Here is a 27,585-nt window from a genome sequence, read left to right as displayed (position 1 = left end):
ATTGCCATTTATTCACTTGAGGACAGAAGATACAAGTGGCGAAAGTGACTCAGGGGGTAGAGCGGTCGTCTGGTAATCTGAAGGTTCCCGGCTCCTCCCATGTCCTTAACCCTTACTGCTCCTGATGAGCAGGTTGGCGCCTTGCATGGTTGCCTCTGCCGTGAATTTGTGAGTGAATGTGAGGCATGTTATAAAGCACTTTGGATAAAAGCACTATGAATGCAGATCATTTACAGTAACACTATTATACAAAATGTATGTCAAAGTAGATATTTTTTTTGCTGTACTAGCAAAACATTCCTGGATCAACCAGTGTAATTTACATTCCTTTCATAAAGTAACTCTACACTATTCACAGTGTATATTTGACTCTACAAGAGTACATTTGAAACATTGGACCCATGTTCACACTAGTTTTAAAAACGCTGGTTTTAAATGTACTCTTAGAGTTGAATATACATTGTGACTTAACAAAATTGTAGCTACAATCTACAAGCTAAAATTGTTTTGCAATCCATATAGTGGCATTCTTTGGAAAGCTTCATTTAACTGATTGAACTGGTTAAAAACAATACAAGACATAAATAGCCAACTTTATAATTGTCAGTAAATTGACAAGACGACTGTATAATTTGATCAACAGACTAATACAGAAATCTATGAGACCATTAGCTACAAACAACAACTAGTCTTCAGGGTCAAATACTACAAACAGAATAAAAAAAACTGGCAACTTCAAGATTGCATAGAATGCAAGGAAAGCAAATGGTTTTAACAGATGATAAACACAGATCAGTGCAGTAGGGTGACACTGCGGTCTGCTACGGCACACGCAGGCAGCAGTGGCGCGTTGAAGGGGTGCGTGACGTAGTACAGCACGGCACTGGAGTCCGGCTCGTAGAACAGCAGCGTCTGGCTCGGCCAATCCAGCAGGACTCCTACACTCCTGGGCCTCCTCGCCACCTGCAGGGGGACATTCTTCCCCGCGTGGCAGAAGGAGAAGTCGCCGTCATAGTGGGACAGCACCCAGGACCGGCTGTTGTAGCCCAGCCGCGCCTCGTTCCCGGACCCCTTGCGCTCCACGCTGGCGTAGCAGACCCCGACCTTGAAGGCCCCGCTCTGGCCCACGTCCATCACCCAGCAGTGGGTGCCGGAGAAGATGGCCTGGGAGCCCAGCGCGTTGGGCCAGCTGTCGAATCGGGCCGGGTTGTAGAGCGGGGACTGGCGTGGCTTCTTGGGGAGGAAGGTGAGAGTGCAGAGGTCATCGGAGAGGGAGAGCAGGGGGCTCACAGTGCGCTCGTCGAACGTCAGGTTCACCGGACTGTACGCTGAGGAAAGAAGATGATTGGATATTTCCGGTTATTATATAACCATAATCAGCTGTCATATCATGTTTCCAGATGTCTTGAAATGTCTTTAGTCTAACGTCTTCAAACTATCTTGGACATATCAAATAGAGTAAGACTAAATAGTCCAAAGCACTAAAAGGTCTTTGTTAGTTCATCATGGAACAGATGAAAAGTCTTTGTTAGTTCATCATGGAACAGATGAAAAGTCTTTGTTAGTCCATCATGGAACAGATGAAAAGTCTTTGTTAGTTCATCATGGAACAGATGAAAAGTCTTTGTTAGTTCATCATGGAACAGATGAAAAGTCTCTGTTAGTTCATCATGGAACAGATGAAAAGTCTTTGTTAGTTCATCATGGAACAGATGAAAAGTCTTTGTTAGTTCATCATGGAACAGATGAAAAGTCTTTGTTAGTTCATCATGGAACAGATAAAAAGTATTTGTTAGTTCATCATGGAACAGATAAAAAGTCTTTGTTAGTTCATCATGGAACCATCAAGACACAGACATATTTCAGTCAAACTTTGTTTCTATTCAGGCCCTTAAGAAGGTCTGCTTTGGCCAAAACATTTTAGCTCTTAATAAAGGCTTTTTTATCTGTTTGACAATAACACTGGGTCTCATTCCCCAATATTTTCCAAAGAGTTCTCTTGGAAGACTTATCTTGGAACCGACTGAGACAGAATCAATGACAAGTTCACTCTGAGTCCTCAACACGCTGGTAATATGTCTTAAGTGTCTCAAACGTTCGCACCTGTGATATCTGCGTTGGGGAATGGCACCAGTCTGAAACATGAAGGCGCGTCCCCGTTCAGGTCATTTGCATACAAAACAACGCCTCCAGAGCTCCTTATAAGGCAACTAATGATGCAGCCATGGGAAAATGGATGCGGAAGCGTTTTGCGACCCATCGAAATTAGATTAGATTAATTGTATTGTCATCATATATAGTACAGCTCGGGCACCTGCCGCAGCGCGAGCGCACACACACAAACACACACACATTCGCGCGCAGTACTGTATAGCCTACGCGCGTAATGAATGAATGCAGTATAGGCTTATTATTCCATTAATGACTTGTTTCATTAGGATTTAGTAGATACTATATGCTCTGCCCTACGTACAGTGTAAGTACAGACTGTACTTATACTGTACGTAGGGCAGAGCATATATATAGTATCTACTAAATCCTAATGAAACAAGTAATTATTAGAATAATATAAGCCTATAAACTGTTCATTCATTAGACACGTAGGCTATACTGGCGCACACAAGACTTATGGAATATTAATGCAGTCTATTTCCACACGATTAGCTTTAGTTCTTATTTATTTATCCACTGTCATTTCAGTGTTGGTGTATAGGCTATATAGTGTATTTCAATATAAGTTTAATTGATTAATGATATATTCGAAGGAATGCAGGTTTATAGCTATATCAAACAAAGGCCTGTCCCATTGTATACCAATCAATGGGATATATTGCATGTTGACCTGCATTCTTTCAATTGTATATAATTAATCATTAAAACAGATAAGCAATACAAATTCCACAGAAGGCATTAAATAATTATTATTTTCAATCATTTCACAATAATTGCATAATTATGTTTGAATATCTGAGTAATTAAAGTAATTATACATTTGTCCAAAATAGCTGGTTCAGATATGGTTAATCCAGCTGCCCTGTGATCAGATGAATCCATATTATTTATTTTTCCGACATCAAATGTGTAATTTCTTATCGTACAAATATTGTCATAATTAATTCCAAGGAGGCCTGTAGCGTTGACATGAAGGAATCACTATGAGAACACAGTCTGTCAAGTTAATAAAATGTTCAATTAGTCAATGGGTCTCATTCCCGAACGAAGTTACGACAAAATATTTCGTCTTAGCCAGATTTCGGCCCATTTAAGACATATTAGGGCTGGGAGTGGGAGTCCCCAAACTTTCCTGAGATCTTATTTGATCGTGGCTGAGAGCAGATTTAAGAGTGCTGAACACTTAAATATGCTCTCAGCCCATGATCAAATCTCATGATTGATTGACTAATTTAAAATGTTATTATAACTTGACAGACTGTGTTCTCATAGTGATTCCTTCACGTCAACGCTACAGGCCTCCTTGGAATTAATTACTTAATCATAATTAAAATAAATATGACAATATTTGTACGATAAGAAATTACGCATTTGATGTCGGAAAAATAAATAATATGGATTCATCTGATCACAGGGCAGCTGCTTAACCATATCTGAACCAGCTATTTTGGACAAATGTATAATTACTTTAATTACTCAGATATTCAAACACAATTATGCAATTATTGTGAAATGATTGAAAATAATAATAATTGAATGCCTTCTGTGGAATTTGTATTTCTTATTTGTTACACATCTGTTTTAATGATTAATTATATACATTTGAAAGAATGCAGGTCAACATGCAATGTATCCCATTGATTGGTATACAATGGGACAGACCTTTGTTTGATTGATTGATTGATTGATTGAAAACTTTATTAACAGATTGCAGAATGGGTACAGTACAGTACAGCTCAATTACATAAGGGGATGCAGACCAGAGAAAGAATTTCGTCTTGTTTACATCAGGGTCCCCCATTTTCAATTCATCATAACATATATGACACACACGACACAGATAGACAGTACTGCTACATCTATACATTTATGACATACCAGATTTGCAAATACAGTAGGCTACTGTTTGTGATACAAAAAGAGTCCAGAGAAGAGAGTACATTTGACGTAGAAACTGTTGGAGGAGGTTGGGTAGGAGGGGTGGGTGGGGGATAGACTTACACTGTACAAGCAAAACTGTACATTGGAATATTGACAAAACCATACTTGGTACATTGGAGGGGGTTGATATAGCTATAAACCTGCATTCCTTCGAATATATCATTAATCAATTAAACTTATATTGAAATACACTATATAGCCTATATATACACCAACACTGAAATGACAGTGGATAAATAAATAAGAACTAAAGCTAATCGGTGGAAATAGACTGCATTAATATTCCATAACAAGTCTTGTGTGCGCCTACGAATGAACAGTAGCCTATAGGCTTAATTATGGAATAATAAGCCATACTGCGTTCATTCATTACGCCCGCCGTAGGCTATATATATTATATGTCATTAATTCATTCATATACAGTACTGCGCGCGCGCGTGTGTGTGTGCGCGCGCGCTGCGGCAGGTGTGTACCGCGAGCTGTATATGATGCCAATACATTAATCGAATCTAGTTTTGATGGGCGCAAGCGTGATTACGAAACCTAGCCGCATTTCTCGGAGACGCTCTCTGATTGGCACTGACTGACGCTAGGTTTCGTAATCACGCGGTTCGCAAGACTCGCAAAGCACTTCCGCCATTCCATTTCACACAGCTGCGTCACCAGTTGCCTTATAAGGAGCTATGGAGGCGTTGTTTTGTATGCAAATGAGCTGAACGGAAACGCGCTTTCGAGTTTAAGACAGAATGCCATTCTCCAAGCAGATATCAGATAATATAATTTGTGCGACCTTTTCAGCCACTTAAGACATATGACCAGCACGTTCAGGACTCAGAGTGTACTTGTCATAGATTATGTCTCAGTGGTTCCAAGATAAGTCTTCCAGAATATATCTTTGAAAAATTTTCGGGAATGAGACCCAATGAATCATAAGTGTGCTCCTCAGCACTCTTAAATCTGCTCTCAGCCACGCTCAAATCTGATCTCAGGAAAATTTGGGGAATCGCGCTACCAGCCCTAATATGTCTTAAATTGGCAGAAATCTGCCTAAGAGGAAATGTTTGGTCGTAAATCCGTTCGGGAATGAGACCCACTGTCTTATTCTTAGTTCCAGTCAGACACCCTCTCCAAAGACCACCTTATTCAACCCTTTGTGGAGTTACCCCTCTGAGCACCTTTCTGGATTGTAATATGACACATACTGTATCTTGGGGCCTATTATAATAAGGCTAACCCTCTCTGCCTCTTGGGACATCTAATCGGGCTACCAACTTGAAGACGTGGTCATTTTTGGATTATCGAAGCTTTTGGACTGCAATAAGAAGATTTTGGATCTGTTTACCGCGCACAGGACCTACCAAAATGAACTGATTACGACACTTGGACACTTGGACTAATGCATTCAGTCATTTGGACGGAGTTGTTAAAACTCACTCCACTCCCCGGAGTCAGCATTACCTTGGCTTGGGCTGATCGCTATACTAACTTGTTTGGCTGGGTTAGGGGGAGGGAAGCTGTGGGTGGGAAACTGGCGTTGTGGACAGCGACGCCTACAGGTCAGGTCTGGGCGCTTGCTCAGCGGAGGCAGGACTTGAGGAAGGCAGCGTGACCTCCCATGCATTACACTTCACCAATGAGAGCCCTCGCTGCCAGGTGAGAAGAGAGCCACTGGCTGTCGCCGCACGTGTCGGAGGAAGCGTGCAGATACTTCAGGGTTCCCTTGTACCGACCAGTAGGAGAACATGCGCACAACAACCAGGTAGGGGAGGGGGGGGGAAATTGGCACAACGACTAAATTGGGACGGGGAGAAAACAGAGAAAAATCGGAGAAAGAGAGATAAAAAAATAAAAAAATCACTCCACTCAAATCAATAGAGTTATATTTCACTCTAAATCAAATTTAAAGTGACGTGGCTGGGAGAAATGTTGCCAGTCAGTCAGCCAAAACAAATTCCTGGACCAAGGTCGAACCAGGGAGCTGCTGGAGTCGAAGGCCCTCTGGGAGATAAGAGTGGCAAGCGGCCCCCCCCACCCCCAATTCCATACCCAATCCCCCCTCCCGCGTGTACGCCCGGCGCCTATCCCACGTGTTGGTGACGGCAGCCGATTAGTATGTGTGCTGGAGGGGGGAGCCTAAGAAGACTAAAGTCCTATCCCCCAGCTGACGGCATTGTAGTCAGAGTCATAATCCCCTCCCCTTCCGGTGCTGCACGGTGGTTTCTGGACAATCTCTCCTCCCTGCCTCCAGCCTGGCGCAACGACACCCCGGTGTTGATGCAGCCGACAATCGCATACGGTGTCTCAGACATACTGTAATCGACATGTGTCAACAAAATGTACATGCCTGTTTGAATTTATGTTGTGCCGTTGTTACTGTAAAAATGTAACGATTGTGATATGATGATTGTTTAATGAGACGATTAGCTGTATGTGTATGTCACTTGAATTTCCCCGTGAGGGATCAATAAAAGTTATCCTTATCCTTATCCTTATTACCTGATCAGTATACAGTAATGATCACATTTGCTTTTCCTTATTAAATGAGTGAGCTTATTTCTATATAGATTGTATTTATTTCTATTATTTATACTAGGATTCTTAAGATAATGTTTGTAGAGTTTATTTTTGTGTTTAATGGATGTTAACGCCCAAAGTATGAAGACAGAGGGGGGGGGGGGGGGGCACTTGGTACAAAAGGGCAGTGGCTTGACCTTCGGCCCTATCTGTGCACACCACTGTTGGGAGGTGGTCAGGGTCGCGTATTGGCCACATTCTGTTAGCAATGTGAACACAAATGTCCTGCGCCACATTAAAGGACCGCCTAGTCAACTGTGTCATGTCTTCTGGAGTCGTAATTCTATGCTGAAAGGTGAAAGTATCTACTCTCCTTTTCTTCCTCCTTTTTCTTGCACCTCCTTTTGTGCAAGCTGGCTTTATCCACAATATCTGAATTAAGACTAGGGCTGCCAGTTTATAAAAGAAAAATCATGTTGAATGAATCCAAAGTAAAATAGAGTTTTTATGTTCTCATCCTCTCGTCTATTATAACGTGGGCTCGCCACGCCCCTTCAGCAGCCTCATGCTTTCTCATAATCACAAGCATCAACAGAACAATTATTAGTCTAATTAAAGCCCTTTCCTATCCAAATTGTTGCTCTGCAGGCAGTTGTTTTAATTGGTTAAAGATTTCCCGACCTGGAGTAATATTCCAGTGTCTCATCAATCCTTTCCCCCAAAGATTGATTTTATGCCTCATCATATATGGGAGGGATATCACTGATATAAATTACAGACAAGCGAAAATATGCTGTTTTAGGTCTATATAAATATAGGCTACAACCTTTTTTTCACCCCTGAATTCTGGTAGGGCTATGGCTTATATTAGGTTTTCTAATGTCGATTAATAACTGGTGTTCTTTTGCCGTAATGATTATCAATATAACACCAAACAAAGCTGTCAGGTTGAGAACCCATAGCTTTATGTATATTTCTCATTTAGTCCTGCAGCTGCTTACTGAATGTAGTTGAAGTTATGCCTTAAAAGCAAGTACATTTTCGCTGGATTCCCGGGATAGTGTGCTTCTATTCGGTGGACAGAGAGCTAAATTCATGCAGAATGCAGGTGAAGTGTCTGCTAATATCCACAATATGGAACGAGTATAGCCCGCCCCCATATATGCATGTATAATGGAACTGTTGTGAAGGGATCATCTCGTCTCCTTATTAATTTCAAACGTGAAGGTAATTGATATGAGAGAGAGAGAGAGAGAGAGAGAGAGAGAGAGAGAGAGAGAGAGAGAGAGAGAGAGAGAGAGAGAGAGAGAGAGAGAGAGAGAGAGAGAGAGAGAGAGAGAGAGAGAGAGAGAGAGAGAGAGAGAGAGAGAGAGAGAGAGAGAGAGAGAGAGAGAGAGGAATCAAGACGAGCAGTGCGTAACGTTATAATGAAAATCCTAACTGGCCAGCAGGTTTTTTAGTGTGATGCTCCTGCATTCTCACAGTCTGGAATCATTTGGAAATTAAAGGGATTTCACAGTAACATTGTAAATTGTAATTGAAACACAGCATAGCAGTACATTATCTAATTTGCATGCGCCATTAGTAGTAGCAAGATCCGATAAAAAGTGGTCACTCGAGAGAGAGAGAGACGCACGTGGAGACGCATTCTGATGCCAGGTGAGAATGACACTGTGTGGTCCTAAGGCAATAGGAGGAGTAATTAAAATGTAAAATCTAAATTCCCCAAAATATGCACGTGGAAACCATTGTTGAAAACATTATGAGTATAATTAGAAGTCAGAGGAAGCCTACTAACCACCAGTAGGTCCCAGCAGTATGGCACTGGCCCACAGGCCTCTCAGCAGCCTGCTGTCACTGCAGCCTGCATTCAAGTTGAGCTGGGCCGTGTCACAGGGCTCCCCTACCCCTTCTGCCTCCTCCACCCTGGCACACACACACACACACACACACACACACACACATTACATCACACAACATTTATGTCTTGCAAATGACAGCCAAAGGACATAAACATTCTTAAGTGCAGGCAGATGGGCGGCACGTGGTGTAGTGGTTAACACTGTCGCCTCCCAGCTAGAAGGTCCTGGGTTTGATTCCCGCTTGGGGACCAGGTTGCCATGTTTCATTGCCAGTTACCCAGGTGGGGTATCTCCCGGGCCTTTCTGTGTGGAGTTTGCATGTTCTCCCCGTGCTCGCAAGGGTTTCCCCTCCCGATAAGATAAAACCCAATGGAAAAACATGCACAGATTGCGTGTCCTTGACGAAGACAGACAGGAGCACTCGAATTGGTCCCTGTGCACGCTGTAGCCCTTGTCTGCTCCCGGCTGCCCTTGGGGGGAAGGACGACGGGAAGGAAAGTGCAGAGAACATTTCATTCAGTGACTCAGTGTGTGTGTGTGTGTGTGTGTGTGTGTGTGTGTGTGTGTGTGTGTGTTCCTGTGGGTCGCCCATCGCATGTGTGTGTGTTAATCTGCGGGTCGCCCATCGCATGTGTGTGTGTTAATCTGCATGACAAATAAAGACTTCTTCTTCAGATACTAGATACCAATTATGTGCTCAATCTCAAACCCCAACCTCTTTTCTGGATCCTCCAGGAAAGCAACAGTTGTGATTGGAGGATCAAGAAAAGGGGGCAGGGTTTGAGATAGGTCAACTGACAACCAGGTTGAAGCATACAACATAATTAGGCAGACAGCACAATAACATACAGCATTCGCTTCAGGGCACAGAAAGCAACGTGTCCTCCACACTGTGCAGCTGCCAATGACAGCAGATACTAAACAATACTCTGCTAACTGCTTGGCCCTTCTCCTGAAACCAGTCGCCTAAAAGGACTCTCACAACTACTGTAGCCTATTAGGGGTGTGCGGAGAAGTCATTATCTGTATCTGTATCTGTTCAACCAACAAAACTATCTGTATCTGTATTCGGATAGAAGACCGGAAGTAGGTGTGGTATACACAGGGTGTTTTTATTTATTTTTTGATCGTTTTTTTTTTAACTTATTTAACAATTATTGTACAATACAAGATGGGAACAGCTATAATCAAATTAAGAAATTAACATTAGATTAAAGGAAGTCATGTTAAATCCAGCAAATGTATTTTTCTTTTCAATATCCATTGGAAATGCAATTGTTGTGCCTTCAAATATCAAATTCATTTAACATTGGCATATAATTAATTATGAATATGTGAGGTTTGGTCCGCTCCCCACCCACACGCTCCGTTCCTTTAAGGTATTTTGTTGATTAATTGCATTCCCCGCCACACGCTCCGTTCCTGTAAGGTGCCGTGTTGATTGGTGCTCTCCCCACCACACGCTTCTGGAGCAATGATCAATTTCATCCCGCAGCTGTCACAGCTTGTCATCAGCGCCCTGTGGCTTTATATACCCTGATCCCCCTAATATCGATGTTGGATCGTTTTGAATATACTCCTGCATTTGCCTGTCTTTCCCGTCGCTGTTCCCTGTCTGTTGCTCCCCAGGACTTTCGTGAAGTAATCCCTGTGGAGAACCTGATTCCCCGTACGAAGCTGCGCCTCGTTTATCTGCCCGCTTTACGCGTTGCGCTCTGGTGAGTTTTTGGAAACAGTTCTTTTTGGATCACTAGTTTTTTGTGTGTTTGTGAAACACCGAAGAGATCCCGTTTTTGTTATACTGTTCTCACCTATTTTTTGTGTTGGATTTACACTTTGGATTACCGTATTGTTTTTTCTCTGGACTCTGCTAACTGTGTGTCTCACACCGAAGATCAAGTCACTTGGATATTTATTTGGATCAGTCACCTCTCTGTTTCTGTTGTGCGCTGGGCTAACTCGGATTTCTCTCTCTCTCTCCGTTTCCACCTGGAGTGAAAGCTGGGAGGATCTGCAGAGCGGCTTCAGACGTCACAAGCTAATTCCTCACCACCACCTACTGGGAGAATCTGCAGAGCCGCAACAATCTTCACATGCCAGATTCCCCGTTTGTTCTGTTGCTCAACTTAATTCAACCTTGTGACTCTGAGAATAAATACGCCCTTGCTTTGGCTAACTCTGAAACAACTCTCTCTGTGCCGTTGCGCTTGAGGTCGGTTCCAAACCCTAACAGAATATATATTTCTACCTCCTCATATCGTACTTGTCATCTGTACTTGTGTTCTCTCTCTTTATTTTTTATTTTTAACTAAACTAAGTTTTATGAACTGTTAACTGGGGGACATTGAACAATCAGAAACTGAAATAAATATTTACAACAATGGTACCTAGATATATAATTATTTGTATAATGTATAAATAGTATAATAGTACATAATAGTATACATCATTTTATTTTGGCTATTTAATTAATTAATTAATCTTTTTACCAGCCTGTAGATGATTACGAGCCAAATAACCACTTTTAGTGCTATTTAGAACCCTTTTTGTTAAGAGTGTAGAACAGCAGGCCTTTGCACACACCTCACCTTCCCTCCCCTGCTAAATCAGGTGTGTTCTTTGTATGCAGCCTGTAGACCAGGGGTGTCAAACTCATTTTCACAGAGGGCCACATCAGCATTATGGTTGCCCTCAAAGGGCCAAAAACCGTATAAATGTTAATGTAATGTAAAATAAATGTAGCTACTCATTTACATATTGTTAAACATGTTGTTTCTGTATTTATTACTTATTCAAGTTATACATATTGCATATGCATTTGCATAGATGTAAAAATATATGTTAGCTTATGTTATTTTAACAAATACTTTTAGTTTATCAGAACCCCATATTACTCCATCAATCAATGATCAAACCATTCAAGTAAATAACAAAGAAGAATATCATCAAATACAAACTATGACATTAAGTTTGTTCAAAACCTTTTTGTCACAGTCAAGAGCGGCAGAACTAACAACTGTGAGCTGCAAAGAACACGTGGGACAGATGTAGCAGATGTTACAAAAACAAATGGCTGCACACAACCTTGCAGAGGCCATACATCCAACTAATGGAAGATAGTTTAATTAACTTTAATTAACAGATTGCAGAATGGGTACAGTACAGCTCAATACACACAATTGTTAAGGGGATGCAGACCAGAGAAAGACTTTCGACTTGTTTTCATCAGGGTCCCCCATTTTCAATTCGTAATGAAATTGCTATTATGTGTCTGCATGAACACACAACTGAACTGTACTCAAAAATAACAAAATAAGGGTTGTCTCAGTTCACAACTATATTGGTAAAGTTTTGGGTGGGACTTGTTTGTGTCCCTACAGCTTCTTATTCAATTGAGCGAGATGCTCGGTTATGTCACACAGCCAGTTTGCATCTGACAGTTCAGCAGTGGCGGCTCGTGGATGCTTCGCCACTAGGGGCGCTATACCAAACATTTTGCAAACATGTACAGTACCACGCAACCGATTCATGGCAAGACGTGAGCGATTCGACTCACGCTCACGGCAATGAATCGGCTCTTATGAACGAGTCGCTCAGCTGTTACTACAACAACACACAACCAGTCAAATAAAGTATAGTCTAATTCACAACTTGAAACACAATATATAAATAGAAAAGTTAGAAACAAAACTCGCTCCGTCTCCAAACACACGCAGATCTCTCCCTCTCTCCTTCTCTCTCTCACACACAGCGCGACGTGGAATCGATTCGTTACACAATCAGACCTATTATATACCAAGAATAACTTCAGTATGAGTACAGGGCTGTACACATATTTTGCATATTGTTAAACGAGCCAAGGCTAGCTATTAAACTATCGATATGAATCGAAAATCTGGGACCCTGATGTAAACAAGACAAACGTCTTTCTCTGGTCTGCATCCCCTTAACAATTGTGTGTATTGAGCCGTACTGTATTGTACCCATTCTGCAATCTGTTAATAAAGTTCTCATTCATTCATTCATTCAAACATAGACGATATTGAACAAGCCATAATCCACGTATTTTCAATCCAAAAGCGAGAGAGAGAGAGACTCACTGTTTAGTTGACACGTCCAGGGCAGGAGGGCTTGCCTTGATAAAGTAGTGTATAATCCACTGTTGATGTATTCCAGACCACTGTCCACTGTGTCCAGACTGCATCCGCCATATAGCTTGTTAGCCAAGTGTTAGCTTGTTAGCAGAAGCACCACACAACACAAGTACTTCATTCCTTTGTCCATTTCCGCTCGAACAGACTGCAAACTACCTGGCGTTCTATCGCCATGCTCTAAGACAAACTCTAACCTTAACCAACTTTGAAAGAGTGCCTAAGCTTAACAGTCTAAAGAACTTGCAGTCACGGCACGCTCTGCTGCCTGCATCTCACAACAACACAACAACACAACTATCTCTCACCAACGGACCAACCTAGGAATAAGCTAGAATTGGAACATTAGAAATTGGATTCGGCCAATCAGAGATCGTCTCTGTGAAATTCTGCTACGGAAAAAAATACTGGCGTCGGCCAATCAGAGAGCGTCTCCGCGAAATGCGGCTACAGAAATTCTTGGCGCTACTGGCTAGACCGCTTCAAATCGCGCCCGGATTCCAACATAATAGTCATATTTCAACGCACAACGCGTTATGCACTGATTGGCTGTGACAGATACAGCGATCAAACTGTGACGCGCACTCAGAGCGCTATCGCGTCTAGCCCGGGCCGAGAAATACGAAAAAATAAAAAAAATAAAAAAAACGTCACTTCCTGCTCAGGAAAACGAGTGTTTTTTTATTTTAGATAATAACGTTATATTGTGCATTGGAAATACAAACATACTTAAAATGAGTAAATATTATTCATTTTAAACATGTTTATATTATTTATAGGGCTATAAAACAAAAAACTAAAACGTTTTATTTTCTTCTTCTCTGATTTAACAGCAGGTGGGGCGGCGCAGTTCAGACAATATTTCTTCAACCCTTTGTTACCTATTCCGCCTGGATCTTTTTAGTATTTTGGGCTGTAAAATTGTCAAAGAATGTCTGAGGAGTAAGTGCTTTTGGCTTTTTTCCTTTGTTACTTCATCAATACCTCAGATGTTCAACATACATGTATGTGTAAGAATGTGTAATAACTAAGGCTATCAAAGTTAAAGCTTTATTAACACATTAACCCACAATTCTTTTAACGCCGCTATTTTTAACCCAAGATTAATGTTTAAAAAAAATAAAAAATAAAAAAAAATAATAATAATTTCCAGATCAAATGACGTGGCGGGCCACATTTGGCCCGCGGGCCATGAGTTTGACACCTATGATGTAGACTAATATGTAGGCTGCCCATAAGATTTTGTTGTTCTCTGACAATACAGTTTAATCTAATCTAATATGTGCGTGATGTTCTGAAAACAAAATCAGCTTTATAGAGCAGAAAAGGTTTAAGCATACTTGGGGAGCGTGCTGTGTATCTCGGGTTGGTTCTGAAATAGGTCTCCAAAAGACGTGCACATGCACGCGATAAATATAATTAATTACACATCCATAACTCATGATGATGATGATTTAAAACAAGCTTAAGACAAGCTTTCTCTAGGCTTTTGAAAATGCAGGAGACCTTGCTTATCATGGAGCAGCCAAGATACGAGAAAACACTCTAAATCTCTGCTATTAGTGTATAACAATATCTCTTTTGACGCAGAACTTTCAAAATATGATTTCTAATATTTCCGTGGGTCCAAACTAAGAGACAGAGCAGTCCAACAGGCAGGGCCGCGGGAAGTCCGCGGGAAGTGGGGGTGCTCAGATATTGATCGTTTTTGATTACTTTTTTTTTTTTTTTTATATAATTTTTTTTTAATAAAATATATATATTATATAATTATACTTGTAGTTGTATTGTCTGCGAGACATCGCCACCATGCAACAAGTCAAAATGCTCGCTATCTGCAAACAGCTCCACTGTCTGTGTGTATACTCTGCTTTGGTCAAATCAGATTCACATTCAGCGTGCGTGGGGCCTGAGAGTGCTGGGGCTGACGTTCTGCAGATGGATACTGAGTCAGAGGCTAGAGCGATAGTTCAACAGGGTCTGAAACGTGAAACGTGTTATGACTTATGAGGGGGTGCTGAGATAAGTGATATAATAATAACGTCATAGGGGAGCTCCCGTAGCTCACCGCGTACCTCGGCGCTATTTCTGCGTCGGGGACAACCGTGCTCGTCACGGATCTGGGGTACACGAGTTCGATTCCCGGACCCGCCGTATTTTCTCAAGTGTCTTCCCCTACTCTACATCCCATTCAACCTGTTTCTGTCGGTCGTGCTTGACCAGAAAAAGCGATAAACGCAAAAAAATTAAGTTTAAAAAAAAAAAAAATAACGTCATAGGTTTACCACTCTGGTAAACCAACACTCTCGTTCACTAGAGACCGCACTCTCACGCTCAGCTCTGCGGAGCGTGCGAGACAAACATGTAATCGTTTTGATGCACACATCACAGCCCAGCTTACCCCACCTGTTGCGTGGCGCCCTCCCTCTGCAATTCGTTCCCTGCATACATGATCGCCGACATGCAAAAGGTCTTCGACCACCCTCCTGGGGGCTTGGATAGTTCTGCTGGCTTGTTCACGCCAGGGAAACCGCAGATATATTCCTTTACTGCGAATTCAGCGTCCCAAAACTTCCAGGCTGAGTATATTTTTTTTACCAACGGATTTCCAGTTCCGCGTTGACGCTTCCAGGCCGCGTCTATTCGAATCCCAACCGGTTCATGCGTCGGCTACACGCTGTTAACAACACTGCATTATCGAGACAGCGCCCCTATGACGATCTGGCAATGCATTCCAAGAGTAGGGTAAATCTGCAGTGCCGCTCCGCTCTGTGACATTGAGTAGCCTCGGTTACAATGGAATAAATAAAGCCAAAACAACCTTGCAGTTGCAGTTACACTCCCCGCCAGCAGGGGGTGCTGCAGCCCCTGCCGCACCCCTAGTTCCCGCGTCCTTGCCAACAGGTAGCTTTAATAATATTAATATCTACGTCCATCTCATTATCCGTGCTTTCCCAAATTCTCCCTGTCTGTACAGTATGACTAACCTGTCTGGAGATGCACTAATTTGAAAACGGAAGGCTTAGCCTGGTGGGTGTGCTAGAGGAAAGGTCATGGGTTCACCAAAATCAATAGATTTCTTCCTCTTGGGGTCATGAATGTGCATCACAAAATTCATGGCAATCCAGCTATTACTTTTCAAGATACAGTATGTTGTTTTCAGTTTGGCCAGATGGGGTTTGTAATAAGAACTTTTAGTCCCAGGAACTACATTTCACTGTAGTTTTTGTTCCGTCAGTTGTGTGCTAGGCAGGCATGCGTTCTTCATGGGACGGGGTTGCACTCTGTGCAACCCCAGATAAGTACTCGCTATTTGCATATCAATAGCGCCGGTCGTCAGGTGTGTTAACACTTTAAGTGCCGAAAACGTGTTTAGGCGTCTTTCCTAGCCATGCAAAAGTTGCCGAGGACGCCCTAACTCGTCTTTAATATCAATATTTCAAAAATCTGTGATCGGAATCATATTTCCCCTCTGCAGCCTTCACACACAGTTCTGAGCTCCTCTCAATCCTCTAGCGGTTCAAGAGCGCCATCTGGTGGCCGATCGGCAGAAGCGCCAAACAGGAAGTCATGTGGATGAAGTGGTAATCACCCATATTACTTCCGGGCACTCGCTATAGTTCCCGGGACTCGAAAATCATCCCCTTCAACCCCAGTTCCTGACTACGCATGGCTGACACCTTCACCTTTGCATCTGCCTCCTTGGTCACCTTAACACTTTAATCGCCAAGGACGCCTCAACTCGTCATTCCCCGCCATGCTAATTCTGCCAATGACGCCGTAACGTAACACGTCATTGAGATCAATATTTCAAAAATCTGTGATCGCAATCATATTTCTCCCCCGGAGACTTGAGATCTACTGTTGATCCCCTCTCAACTCTCCAACGGTTCAAGAGCGCCATCTGGTGGCCGATCGGCGGATCGCCCAAACCGGAAACGGAAACTGGTGCTCATCCAAATTCGGTCCGATCACTCGCTATAGGTCCCGGGACTCGAGCGTGACACAATGGATAGTGATCCGTTACCAATAACTCGATAAACAACATGATTTGGACGTATATACTATTATACAACCTGGAAATGGACCGGGTATTTCGACATCCCATAATGGAAAACTGTCTACCCCACGCTGATCGCCCAACGGCCCGCGGAGACTGGGGTGAGTTTTAGCGTGTAGTATTACCGTGTTCGACACTAACTGCTATGATGAACATTTGACCCACATTAGATGAATGGTATAACGTTGCCCACGGAATTATAAACGATCCCCCGCCCATCAGGTCATCATCAGATGATACGTAGAAACTTCTAGAAGCACGTCCATTTGAAATTTTTCATCTGGCACCGATCGCTACCAAACTGTATTTGATCATCAATATAATGCATTTGGGGCTATAAATCACGTTCTGGAGAAAGCTGCAGAAAGAGATGAAAACATACTTATACTTTAGATCATATTTTAGTATGAATATGTGAATGAAAAAGTTTAACGTTCATACACCCTGAACAATACATATAGGACATTGAATGGGCCCTAATAATGGCAATCTAGCAATAGAATTTAAAAAGTTATAGCCCTGCAAAGAAGGGGAACTTCTCCATAGACAAATAGAGCTGGCAACGGATGGTATATCATGAATTTAACCTTAGGCAATCAAAGTTAAATACGTTCTCAGATACATTCACACCTAACTTGTTGTGAAGACATGTGTTACATTCCATTCGTAGAGGCAATTAGGCACTGTCTTTAGTCTGTGCTCAAGCGAGGGGACATTAAATGCGCATTCGCGGGAGCGCGCGCACGCGCTGGGAGCGCGCGCACGCGCCGGGAGCGCGCGTGCACGTGGTGCGTGCAACCACAGATGATTTCAATAACGCACCACTGGTGCTAGGGTTGCCGTGGTAATGTAGAATTTCCCATGATTAAACTGATCAATGTAGCCGGTAGTAGTAACATGATAAGGTATATGATTGGCTGTCTGGGTAAGGCAGGCATTGTTGACTTTGAGCTTTAAAAAAGAGACTCTCACAGGTGAGCAGGGGAGCTCACGTGACTCTTGACCAAGAGAGATTGACGTGATGAAGAAAATTTCCTTTAACATTTTTTAATTTAAAAGGAAATGGTGGTTAGTGTATTCCAGAGATAGGGGAAAGGACTTCAAATAATCCAACTGAAAAGACATCAATTGGATTATCAAAAAAGAGCTTTCAGGAGGAGCAGTTTTCAGTTTTCAGAAGCATATTAGTGCAGTCACCAAGGAAACCTTGTAACTTAAATTGTGGTCATTTCCATTATCTTTATTATTATTATTATTATTATTATTATTATTATTATTATTATTATTATTATTATTATTATTATTATTATTATTATTATTATTATTATTATTATTATTATTATTATTATTATTATTATTATTATTATTATTATTATTATTATTAATTATTATTATTATTATTATTATTATTATCATTATTATTATTATTATCGTTATTATTATTGTTATTATTATTATTATTATTATTATTATTATTATTATTATTATTATTATTATTATTATTATTATTATTATTATTATTATTATTATTATTATTATTATTATTATTATTATTATTATTATTATTACTGCTACTACTATTATTATCATCATCATCATTATTATTATTATTATTATTATTATTATTATTATTATTATTATTATTATTATTATTATTATTATTATTATTATTATTATTATTATTATTATTATTATTATTATTATTATTATTATTATTATTGTGCAGAGTAAGTATCATGGCCCTAGAACAACCCATTGTGTAATTTAAAAAAAACATTGGCGTCTAGGTTTTCTTCAGAGAACAGTAATATGATACAAAGAAAAGAACAATTACCTTTCCGCTATTTCCTGGCCGGCTGTCTGAAAGACAGGACAGAAGACAAGATGATTACTAACTTCAGGAACATGTGCATTTCATTAAAAGTGAAAGTAAGAAAAACTTACACATTCTACTGTATATCACAATCTTCTATTTCAATGCTTGCAAGATTTCAATCTTTGATGTAATGACCTATATTTATATGTATGTATTTATTTATTTTAAATAATAATAATAATAATTATTATTATCATTATTATTTTAAATATTAAAGATGAATTCTTGAAATGGGTGTCATTCTGCAATGCTCTCAAACAGCAACCTCTATAGGCTGTCTGCCTCCACTTGTTTCATTTATATTTTACAAGATAAACATGATTTATTCAATGTATGTCTTGATTAAAATGGACTATCTTTTTTACAGACATCACATTTTATCACAAAAAAACAAATAGCACTTTTATTTATATATGAACCATAATATGCTTTTAATTGAGATAAAGTTAACATCTGTTAAGTATTTTACATATCGTCGCTGGCGTAAGAAAACCTTGTAACTAAATTTTTTTTTAATATAAATCAACTCCTCCATATGTGTGTGGTTTTACAAAGTTTAAACAATGGGAAAGCATTAAACCGATCATCTGTCTAAACCTCGTAACTCTATTCGCCCTCAAATCTGTGTTTTTTTCATCTCCTGAAAAGTTGGGTTTTTGGAGTTACGAGGTTTTCTTCCGCCAGCGATGATATATTGTTGTGGCTTTATTGTTTTAAAATCCAAATAATGTTCCAGCCTTTAATAATAATTTTATAATAATGTTCCAACAGACCCGTGAACAGAGGGTAGGAGAGAGTATTGAGAATAGAATAAATCCATTGTAGCTTTTGGTTACAACACATAGGCTATGTTGACAATAAGAAAGAAAATGTATTACACCGGACTTATCCTTTAATCCCCATAATCAGCATATTTCCCCACTCTCACCGCTAGCTGTGTGTCTGGTGTGTGTGTGAGGGTGTGCACCAGGCGGGAGCGTGTCTGGGAGAGGTTGGTCAGGGCACGGCTCCAGTGTGCTCTCTGGGTGAGGAGGCACTGCTCCACTCTCTCCTCCTCCCTCTGCACCTCCTCCAGAAGACGCTGCTCCTCCTCCTCCAGGGCCTCCCGCACCACACTGATCTGGGCCACCACCCGCTCCCTGGCGCGGCTAGCCTCCACCTGCGCAGACAGAGAGACAGGAGAGGAGGAACATGGGCACGGCAGTGAGTTTTGATGTTTCTGTCATCCGACGCAAAAAAGTGATATTATTTACAATTCATCAAGATCAATTATCATTCATTATTTTTTATTTTCAAAATGTAGCATTTCACAGTAACTGAAAAAATCAAAGAAAAAGCCACCCCTTGTTGTGCAGACTAATGTTTGTTGTGCAGAATAATGTTTTGTCAGTCTCTAGAAGAGGTCTTCAATAGTTACCGTTCCTATCAGACATATCAGTGTTTTTCATGTGATATTGCTCACAATAAACCCAGGTCAACAGAAACTTGACTACAGAGACTGGTTTATAAAAACACAGCAGTCTCAAGTGGTTGTTTGTACCTCTTGCTTGGGTCATACTTGTAACGGTCCACCTGTTACATTTCAACTGGCCTCGCGTCTCGCTCTGCTACTGAGATAACCTCTTATCTCCTCGCACCTAGCGTGCACACGAAACAAAAACAAATGCAACCACTTGCACGTGACTGCGCCACCCCCATGCGTCCCTATATGACGGCGGAAGTGGTCACGCCTCACCCTTCCTCACTTCGTTTCCAAACACGGAAGTAGCAGTGCACTTCGTGAAACTGGTTGTTATGAAACGTAGGGAGAAATTACACAATGTTGGGTATTCGCCAGAAGTTCACCAGCCCCCGGAACCTTCTCGGCACATCCTAACAGCGCAGCGGTCCTGTCCTGGGTTTTCCTCGTCTTGTGACAGCGGACCGAGGGACGTCGCGCGACGGTTAGCAGTCGAGCTAAGTCGTGCACAGGTAGGGCACTATCAGGCATAGATACTAGCATGGGTAATACTGCTTGTTGTCTCGTGAGACGACCGAGTGATGTATTGGCGCGGGGCGGGATATTTGGGAAAACATGGTCGTCATGACTCTCTTTTGGGTGTTTTTCCAGGTATCCTAGAGTGCGCAGCTAATGCTAATGCTACAATGTTGGGATGCCGTTCCCCATGTACCCCGGCAGGGTTGTCGCCACTCTTCCCTCCTCTTAACCGTTTCATTGCTGAAGGTCAATCGGTGTCTAATGTGGGGGGTTTTGCTGAGGCTTATTTACCCTTTATACGGGTGGATGGGCTGACGACAGGGCGCAAGGCAGGTGTGCCGTGCTTAGAGGGCCAGGTAGCATCGGTCCTTTGCCCTGGCATGGTTGAACGGTATCCCACCCGGAAGCCGACGCCAGAGGGCGAGTCGGCCCGTCCGGTGGCTGAGTGGGCTGATGAAGCTTATATCGCCGCGGGATGGAATTTAGCAGCAACCAATAACATTGCTCATTTGGCTGCTTTTCTGTCCAAAATGGTGTCGGGTGGTGGGGCCTTAGGGCCAGCCGACGTCAAAAACATTGCGCATGTTTTTGAGGTTATACAGCTTTTGACCCAGCCGCAAGCTATAACCGCAGGGAGGGCTAGGATGCTATCAACACTTGTTCACAGGCATCTTTGGTTGGAACAGTCTCCCCTTGAGGAGGAGAGAAGACTTCCCCTCCTCAGGGCTCCCCTCTCCGCAGAGGGACTTTTTGGTCTGTCCGCAGGGGTGCGGGCGGTATTTGACCTGGGCCCCACACCGCCCCACACCACGCAGCCAGAGGTGAGAGCACGGCGAGGCCCCCGACCGGCAGCCATGTTTCCCCCGCCTGAGATACCCTGGGCACAAAGAAAACAGGTGATCACAAGGCCGACAGCGAGGGATCGGCTACATTAGATGAGCACGCCCTTAATAAAACGTCGCCGTCTAGCTGTGTCTAGCACGCTCTCCGGTTACTCCCCCCCCGCTACGCTATGGGACACAGGGCTCTGATTTGTTCCTTTTGGCTGCGGGCCGCGTGCTTCCTGTGAAGCGCAAGCGTCCCCACGTTTCGCTTCTCATGGGGACCCAGTTGCTAGCTAGGCCTGGGTCTGCCTGTGAGAATGCTGTGCTGTCAAGCGGCTCCCACACCACACGTTCTGCGTCTGTGTTTGGTGAGCCTGGTGTTGTATCTGTCGTTGGAGCAGGGTTCCCTGTATCTAAAAAAGGTTGTCAGAGGGGGAACTCTAGGCCCAGGAGGTCGCAGCGTGAGTTCCCCCAGCCCCGCCCTCGCCAGGCCGGGTTCTGTCTATGCTTGACTATGTAGGTGATTCCATACATAGAATAATTTGTGGTGGTCGTGCACAAATAGATTACCCAAATTGATACAATAACATCAACAATGTTTCTTGTCTTGCAGGCATGCAGTCCTTCCCACTGCTCGCAAACTGCCCCCCCCCCCCCCCCCCCGAGCCTGCCACCACCACCTACAGATTAGAACCAGGGTTGTTGTCCTACAGATTAGAACCAGGGTTGTCATCCTACAGATTAGAACCAGGGTTGTCGTCCTACAGAATAGAAGCAGGGTTGTCGTTTTACAGATTAGAACCAGGGTTGTCGTCCTACAGATTAGAACCAGGGTTGTCGTCCTACAGATTAGAACCAGGGTTGTCGTCCTACAAATTACAACCAGGGTTGTCCTCCTACAGATTACAACCAGGGTTGTCCTCCTACAGATTACAACCAGGGTTGTTGTCCTACAGATTATAACCAGGGTTATCCTCCTACATTTATAACCAGGGTTGTCGTCCTACAGATTAGAACCAGGGTTGGTGGTTCAACTAAAAGGTTAAAACACAGTTTGAAACCCCGGCTGGGGCAGGGCTATGTGAGCTACCAGACACAGCTGGGGCAGGGCTGTGTGAGCTACCAGCAGAGCTGTGTGAGCTACCAGCAGAGCTGTGTGAGCTACCAGCAGGGCTGTGTGAGCTACCAGCAGGGCTGTGTGAGCTACCAGCAGGGCTGTGTGAGCTACCAGACACAGGTGGGGCAGGGCTGTGTGAGCTACCAGCAGGGCTGTGTGAGCTACCAGACACAGATGGGGCAGGGCTGTGTGAGCTACCAGCAGGGCTGTGTGAGCTACCAGACACAGATGGGGCAGGCTGTGTGAGCTACCAGCAGGGCTGTGTGAGCTACCAGACACAGATGGGGCAGGCTGTGTGAGCTACCAGACACAGATGGGGCAGGGCTGTGTGAGCTACCAGCAGGGCTGTGTGAGCTACCAGCAGGGCTGTGTGAGCTACCAGACACAGATGGGGCAGGGCTGTGTGAGCTACCAGCAGGGCTGTGTGAGCTACCAGACACAGATGCAGCTCTCACCTGGACCGCTCGCTCTTTGGCTGAAAGGGTCTGGTTGATAAACCGTTCGATCCTCAGGGCCTGCTGCTGCATCTTCTCACACACGTCCACCAGCTTGTTCTGTCGAGGACACACACACACACACACCACATTTTAAATGCTGGTACTTTACTTGAATCCACAGATCATTATCACATAAACATAGGATTAGAATATCAACAAGTTCCATATGCTTTTGAGGACAGAAAACACCATCTCTATCACACTGCCTGGTTACTCATTACAGAGAGCTGCCTGGCCCACCGACATGACAGGCCAGCAGTCCTCAAGCCACTAACTGCAATTCTATGGATGTGTCCAAGGCAGCCAAATATCAGGACCATTAGCCTACAGTCATATCCAACGGCTGATGCTTGGCCAGTTTGTCTAAGAAGTCTTGTTCCATAACGATATACAGGTCAATGGACAACCTAGCTAAAAAGAATATGCACTTTTCTCTGATCCACAATGACAAAAATGGTATCAGGGTTTTGGAATATTTACAAATACATCTCAAGTAAAATTAAACCATTCAAGCATCAATTGTGTTGTGAATGTTTGTACAGACAAAGGTAACACCCCTCTGACAGCTGTAGCAACCAAATACACATGTTGTTGTGGTACAGTCATTAACAGTTTTGTCATGGTTTGCCCCTCTCTCTGCCCCTCCTGCTCTCCTGCCATGGACTGCCTCTCCCTTTCTCCCCTGCTTTGCCGTGGACATTTATTCCCCTGTTCACTCTCTCTCTATATATACTGTATATATATATATATGTTATGTCCTCTCTCTATGTTCTGTATCTTGCTCTCCTCTCTCTCTATGTGCTGTCTCTTGCTCTCCTCTCTCTATGTTCTGTCTCTTGCTCTCCTCTCTCTCTATGTTCTGTATCTTGCTCTCCTCTCTCTATGTTCTGTCTCTTGCTCTCCTCTCTCTATGTTCTGTCTCTTGCTCTCCTCTCTCTCTGTTCTGTATCTTGCTCTCCTCTCTCTCTATGTTCTGTCTCTTGCTCTCCTCTCTCTATGTTCTGTCTCTTGCTCTCCTCTCTCTCTATGTTCTGTCTCTTGCTCTCCTCTCTCTCTATGTTCTGTCTCTTGCTCTCCTCTCTCTCTATGTTCTGTCTCTTGCTCTCCTCTCTCTCTATGTTCTGTATCTTGCTCTCCTCTCTCTATGTTCTGTCTCTTGCTCTTCTCTCTCTCTATGTTCTGTATCTTGCTCTCCTCTCTCTATGTTCTGTCTCTTGCTCTCCTCTCTCTTTCTATGTTCTGTCTCTTGCTCTCCTCTCTCTATGTTCTGTCTCTTGCTCTCCTCTCTCTTTCTATGTTCTGTCTCTTGCTCTCCTCTCTCTATGTTATGTCTCTTGCTCTCCTCTCTATTTCTATGTTCTGTCTCTTGCTCTCCTCTCTCTCTATGTTCTGTCTCTTGCTCTCCTCTCTCTATGTTCTGTCTCTTGCTCTCCTCTCTCTCTATGTTCTGTCTCTTGCTCTCCTCTCTCTTTCTATGTTCTGTCTCTTGCTCTCCTCTCTCTTTCTATGTTCTGTCTCTTGCTCTCCTCTCTCTCTCTTCCCCCTTCTCCCTCTCTCTATCTCTTCCATTATTGGTCCCTGCGGTCTAGTTTTGTCATTTCCATGTATCATGTTTTCTGGTTTAGTGTTTTTATGTTTCCCTGTTTAGTCATGTATTACGTTCCTCTTGTCTAGGTCTAGTCCTCTTGTATTATGTTCCTCTTGTCTCAATACTATGTGTAGTGTCTTCCAGACCCTGTCTTCTGGCAAGTGTTTGTTGTTTGACTTAAGTTCATGTTGTGTTATTGCCTCTACTCCTTAGTATTTTTGTGGATTTCTTTTTTTTACTTTACCTTCATTAGACACTTTGTGTTTCACCTTGTGTTCCTCCTGCTTTTGGGTCCTACCTTCTAATCTAGATGATTCTAGAACATGCGAATGTTGAGTGGCTTGTTACTCAGCTGATAGAGTTGTGCCCTTCCTGATGACTTGTCGTACAGAACTTGTAAGTCGCTTTGGATAAAAGCGTCAGCTAAATGACTAAATGTAAATGTAGCCTATGTACACACACCAAATTACATTCTAAAATGTCTCCCTTCATCATATACTGCTCTGTCCTATCACATACTGACATTTACTCAAATGAATGTCTTCTCATGTCTTACACGTTGGTTTTTACCTCATTGTCTCCTAGAACAGTCCGTCCTGAGAGTATGCCTAAATATCTCTTTCAGCCAGGAATATTCCCTTGACTGACTGGTATGTTTGGTTTCTCACATGGGAGACCAATGTCATAATCCATATGGTTACAGGTTTAACAGGAGTATAATCTGATGCTGCAGGCTATGGAAAACAAAACAAAAACCATGTACAGTAGTTTCATTATAATCCTCATCTTGAAAATCCGGTCTCCTCACATTCCATGGCGGGGAATACATTTGGGAAAAGCCTATGAGACGGGGGAAGGTAAAGTGTGGCACACCCAATAAGGTATTCTATGGTGAGTGACGCACACGCTCCCAGCTGCATGCAAACTTTCAACACCATACTTTCCACACTCTCTAGCTTGATCTCATGACTGCCCTTTTATTATACCACCTGATAGCTTAAAGGGGCACCAAAAGAATAATGATTTATTTTGCACACCACACTTACACATATCCAAAAACAGTTTTGCACACATTCATTTAGTTTCACAGTTATTGGGAGTAAATTAGTTTGAATAATATGGCCACCAGTGCTGAATCCTTGTGTTGTGTTAATTACAGCTCCGTGAAATTATGTAGATGTAAAACATGACAATACCTTGTCTTATACTGCTACCACATATAATTTCATTGAGCTATAAAAGAGCTATGTCCCGATGACATCACTGGTGGTCATATACAGTATATAAAAAAAACATCCCTTTTATGGACTCATCACATGATTTGTAGGCTAAATGTGCAGTCACTTTTTCTAAAGGCACTAAATGCAGGTGTTATATAAGCGTTGTGGAGTAAACATTCAAGTGTTGCCACTATGAATTGAAAATGGGGGACCCTGATGTAAACAAGACAAACGTCTTTCTCTGGTCTGCAACCCCTTAACAATTGTGTGTATTGAGCCGTACTGTATTGTACCCATTCTGCAATCTGTTAAATAAAGTTTTCATTCATTGCCTTTGAATGGTTGTGGATGAAAAGTAGCCTATTCAAAATATCTCAAATAGAGAAATAACTAGAAACTATCCCCTTGCAGACGCAGTAGCCTATGGCAAAGCTTGATTTGATTTGATTTTCCATAAATAAACATTCCAGAGTCTCACGACCAATATGGTACCAAAACTAAGTCATAGTACAACTTCAAAAAGAGGACGCGATGATATAATTACTCCACACAACAACTTAAATTATTTGGACTTAGTCCACGAGTAGCCTACTCACCCTTACTACGGTCACTCTAGTGGCCAGTGGTGTCACAGTGTGTCCCTGGCATGAGCCCACTATGGCGCAATGAGAGCAAATAAGTTTCTGTTCAGAGCCGCAAAACCAGTCAAGTTCCGACTCATGTTCCACGCATAGTTCCGATTCGCCGGAGAATATTCCTGATTCTGTGTCGGAGGTGGTCGCGACTGATGTGGCGGCAACTTTACTGGAACTCGCCGAGATGTCTTTGCCCAATGGAGTCTCGTTCAGTTGTAAACGACCGGTCAACGCGGAAAAAATGGGTTGTTCATCTGAATCCATATCGCTGATGTCCAGAATGTCTTTACTCTCTTCTCCGGTGTCTAAGTCGTCCGACACACACGTTAAATCACACGTCTCCAGCTCTGTATTCATGATGGTAGCCTACTAAAGAGCCAACAACTATAAGGAGGACGCGACAGGTGTATTCGGAGCCGCACCTCTATGGGCATATAACACAGGTGTAACACAGGTAAGCCAATGAACACGGAAGTTACACGGACATAGAGGTCAGAGCTGAAAAGCAAGTCTGGCAGATATAACAACATTGAGTGTCAATGACAACGTTTTTATGGTCGGCAGTTGTATCCAGAAGGGTATAAAAGGTTCTCAAACTTTTATTTTCATAATTAGGCCTATATACTCCATTACCCCTGCTTGATCATCTTATCCCATGCAGGAACCTGCATCTGTCACGATTTCTGTTGTTTGATATGGTTTTATCCAGAATTCCACAACTGCCTATGTGATGTGAAGATGACTTTTGATTGATTGATTGAAAAGTGTATTAACAGATTGCAGAATGGGTACAGTACAGTACAGCTCAATACATACAATTGTTAAGGGGATGCAGACCAGAGAAAGACTTTCGTCTTGTTTACATCAGGGTCCCCCATTTTCAATTCATCATAACATATATGACATACAGATAGACAGTACATACATCTATACATTTATGACATATCAGATTTGCAAATACAATACTGTTTGTGATACAAAAGTGTCCAGAAAAAGAGTGTATATACATTTTACGTAGAAACTGTACATTGGAGGAGGTTGGGTGGGTGGGGTGGGGTCGGGTGGGTGGGTGGGGGCTGTACATTGGAGGTGGGGGGGACACTGTACCGACAGTGGCTAGAGTGGATATTTTAGAAGAAGTATTTCTTTG

The 27,585-nt window shown here is 42.6% G+C and overlaps 1 protein-coding gene across 2 annotated transcripts; it reads right to left on the bottom strand.

Moving 5' to 3' along the window:
• bspry (B-box and SPRY domain containing) lies at positions 1–26,855 on the bottom strand. Of its 2 annotated transcripts, XM_084325341.1 has the most exons (6): positions 26,397–26,855; positions 22,951–23,049; positions 19,505–19,735; positions 18,535–18,560; positions 8,426–8,553; positions 1–1,328 (listed from the first exon to the last, which is right to left on the bottom strand). In XM_084325341.1, the coding sequence occupies exons 1-6, from the start codon at positions 26,790–26,792 to the stop codon at positions 793–795; spliced, it is 1,416 nt and encodes a 471-aa protein (XP_084181467.1). In that variant the 5' UTR covers positions 26,793–26,855; the 3' UTR covers positions 1–792. The 2 variants fall into 2 exon arrangements, with proteins under 2 accessions (XP_084181467.1, XP_084181468.1); XM_084325342.1 differs by lacking the exon at positions 22,951–23,049.
• Positions 26,856–27,585: the final 730 nt, after the last annotated feature.

Source organism: Notolepis coatsorum, assembly GCF_963971535.1.
Source record: "Notolepis coatsorum genome assembly, chromosome: 11".
NCBI lineage: Eukaryota > Metazoa > Chordata > Actinopteri > Aulopiformes > Paralepididae > Notolepis > Notolepis coatsorum.
The sequence above is the reverse complement of the archived record's forward strand: the minus strand, read 5'-3'. Positions and strand labels throughout refer to the sequence as shown.